The following is a 3348-nucleotide window of genomic DNA, read 5'->3' on the forward strand; positions in this document are numbered from 1 at the left end:
ACAGAACCTCAACATCCTCATCTCTGCTACCTCCATCTCTGCCTCTTGTCTTTTCCTCACTGCTACAGTCTCTAACCCATACAGCATAGCTGCTCTCACTACTGCCTTGTACACCTTTCCTTTGATTCTTGCTGCCACTCTTCTGTCACACAACGCTCCTGACACCTTTCTCCACCCATTCCAATCTGCACTTGCCTCTTCACCTCTTTCCCCCCATCACACTGGATTGTTGACTCCAAATACTTAAACTCCTGCACCTTCTTGACCTCTGCCCCCTCTAACCTCACTGTTCCAATTTTTTTGGCACTTTATAAGTCCAGCATACTTTCAGCTATACAGGCCATTGAGGTCTCAATCTGTTCAACTCTTCAAACTATTCAGCTTTATTTTTTGCAATACAAGTCAATGGGAGCTCAAAGTGATGAGTCAATGACACAATCTTGGAGTGCCATCTAGTGGTTCATAAAATGCAGCGCAATTGGGTCTCTGTCTCTTTATCCCCCCCGCCCACACCCATGTTCACACCTACTTGTTTTACCTATTTATCGGGTCCTATTGGACTATTTTCACATCTTTAATAAGTTCAGCATACTTTCAGCTAGCAAAGCCATTCAGGTATCAAAATGTTCAGCTCTTCAAGGACATTCATGTTTTTATTCAGAATTTTTCTAAACTTCATTCTTTAGAAATATTTATCTTTTTTGATAGTTTTGCCCCATTCAAATGAATGGGGAAATTTTACACCCCAGCATACTTTCAGTTATCATAATGTTCAGCTCTTCAAGGACATTCATGTTTTTATTCAGAATTTTTCTAAACTTCATTCTTTAGAAATATTTATCTTTTTTGATAGTTTTGCCCCATTCAAATGAATGGGGAAATTTTACACCCCAGCATACTTTCAGTTATCATAATGTTCAGCTCTTCAAGGACATTCATGCTTCTTTTAAGAATTTTTCTAAACCATACTTTTATAATATTTAGTTTTATTCTGAAAATTGTGCCCCATTCAAATGAATTCTACACTTGGCATACTTTCAGATATTTCGGATATGAAAATGTTCAGCTCTCCAAGTACATTCATGCCTCTCTTCAGAATTTTTCTAAATCTCATACCTTTGAAATATTTATCTTTATTTTGAAAATTTGCAACTCAGGCCACCCATTGATCAGTGCACCTCGAGATCAAGATCAGGGTGCCGGAGAGACACGCACACACACACGCACAGAGACACACACCTGGTCTAGATCACATATCAGCAAGCAAGCGCAGGCAGGGGTTGACCTACTCACAGCAAATGACCAATAGGATCATGAACTATTGAAGGTTGCACTCCTGTCCAGGGCGGAGCAGCCTAAGAAGATAAATGTGTTGTAAAAACTTAATTCAGGATTCAGAAGCCGGTTTTCCTTTGGGAGCTCTGTCTCTCTGAATCCAGCTCTGTAAGACATACCTGTGATCAGACTTTCAGTCAACTTTTTTGATTTTAAACAGTCCTCTCCTGTCTTCACTTCTCGTGCGTCCAACAAAAGAATTGGGCTAATTTCTAACAGTCCTATTGGACTATTTTCACATCTTATTAAGTTCAGCATACCTTCAGCTAGAAAAGCCATTCAGGTATCAAAATGTTCGGGTCTTCAAGGCCATTCCTACTTTATTGCATCTCATCCTTCAGATTATTCAACAAAGAACTTCAGCCATTTCTTCTCAACTATTTCAACAAAGAACTTCGGCCATTTCTTCTCATCTTTCAGCTGTTTCAGCAATTGATTTCAGGGATTTTCAGGACGATCTTTCAGCTTTTATTAGCATCCACACGCATTTTCGACAGGAAATGCATTTCTCTGGTTTATTATTAGAATTAGGAAAGTCCTGAAGCACTGATTCACACTCCATTCCAATTGGGGGCGGTAATGCACAATTACGTTGTCTGTCAGCCGTCATAAAATATCAGGAAAAAGAAGAAACCCGCCAATTCGGAGGTTTTTATGCATCACGTGACTATTACTCAAGCTGCTGGCAAATTGGGTTTATGTAGTAGTCAGTACTGAGTATGAGGGCAGTTTGCAAACAGCCAATAAGTCTGAGAAAAAGAAGACGAAGAAAGACAGGATAATTTATTCTCTCTTCTATATTCTAATGCCAGGCTGCTGTGGAGTGATGTGACGCAGTTTGTTTGAAGAAACGTCTCTGTCCAATCAGTCAGCTTCAGCCGGAGCTAGGCACAGACAGAAATGTCTGGTTTCAACGCGGAGCTAATTGACTACCTGGAGGGTAGGATAAGTTTCGAGGAGTTTGACAGGAGGAGAGACGAGCGAAGGGCAAAGGTAAATCCAAAGTTATGGTAAGAAAAAAGGGCATCTGGATAGCTTTCTCTAGTGTCTGTTCTAATATCAAAGTGTTTGGGACCGGGGCTAAGCTAGCTACTTGTCAGTCGCAGTATATTTAAACGTAGTTTTATAGACTGCTTTGACTGTATACTGTTGACTTTAAGCTATATTTGATTTTAGTATATTATTTGGCTGTTAAGTCTTCTCTGAAATATGCAATGTTTAACTATACAGTCGCTGTTTTCATATCTCTTTCCTGTCTCAGGAGGCGGAAGTAGTAGCTGAAGATGTGGAGGATGATGCTCAGCCCTCCACCTCGGCACAAATCCCCGGAAAAATCGGTAAATTCAATGTCTGATGGAGACTTTCTGCCTTTCTTTATTAATTATTTGAGGGTGCCATGGGCCTATGAAGAGCGTAGCTGTGGTCTCGGGGAGGGGTTATTGTTAAGTCAGAGGGTCTTAATGTTGATGACTAACACGGCTTTCCTCTCCTGACTGAAGATGGAGTCAGCCCCGGGGTGCAGTTGGCCTTTGCCTCCATACTGGGAGAAACACCAGTAACACTGTCTTCTGAAGAAGAGGAGGATAGCTTGAGCTATGTTGATGATGAAGGTGATGAGGATTACAAGGTGGAGGTGGGAGAGGTGGAGGAGGCAGAGAAGAGGAAACAGCGAGGGGAAAGAAGAATGAGAGGAGTGGGGAGCATGAAGAAAAAGGAGGGGGCAGAGGATGTGACGGCAGGGGACGTGTTTGCACTGGAACTGGAGCTGAACCGAGAAAACAAAAAGATGATGAAGGTAGGTACAGTCAGGGAAAAAATTATTTGAACCCCAGCAGATTTTGTAAGTTTGCCCACTAACAAAGAAATGATCACTCTAAAATTTCAATGGTAGGTTTATGTGAACAGTGAGAGACACAACAATAACAAAAAAATTCAGAAAAATGCATTACAAAAAAAGTTATACATTAATTTGCATTTTCATGAATGAAATAAGTATTTGATCCCTTTGCAAAA

At 40.8% G+C, this 3348-nt stretch overlaps 1 protein-coding gene across 2 annotated transcripts in view; it reads left to right on the forward strand.

Moving 5' to 3' along the window:
- The first annotated feature begins 1992 nt into the window (after positions 1 to 1992).
- gtf3c3 (general transcription factor IIIC, polypeptide 3) overlaps positions 1993 to 3348 on the forward strand; it is a 10846-nt gene continuing 9490 nt past the window's right edge. The window contains exons 1-3 of one of the 2 annotated variants that reach the window (XM_020615359.1): positions 1993 to 2328; positions 2597 to 2672; positions 2835 to 3130. In XM_020615359.1, coding sequence (XP_020471015.1) covers positions 2236 to 2328; positions 2597 to 2672; positions 2835 to 3130 — 465 coding nt within the window. In that variant the 5' untranslated portion in view covers positions 1993 to 2235. Of the gene's footprint in view, positions 2346 to 2596; positions 2673 to 2834; positions 3131 to 3348 lie in introns of both variants that reach the window. The other variant, XM_020615360.1, reaches the window with a different exon arrangement.

This window comes from Monopterus albus, unplaced genomic scaffold (genome assembly GCF_001952655.1).
Source record: "Monopterus albus unplaced genomic scaffold, M_albus_1.0 scaffold163.1, whole genome shotgun sequence".
Classification (NCBI taxonomy): domain Eukaryota; kingdom Metazoa; phylum Chordata; class Actinopteri; order Synbranchiformes; family Synbranchidae; genus Monopterus; species Monopterus albus.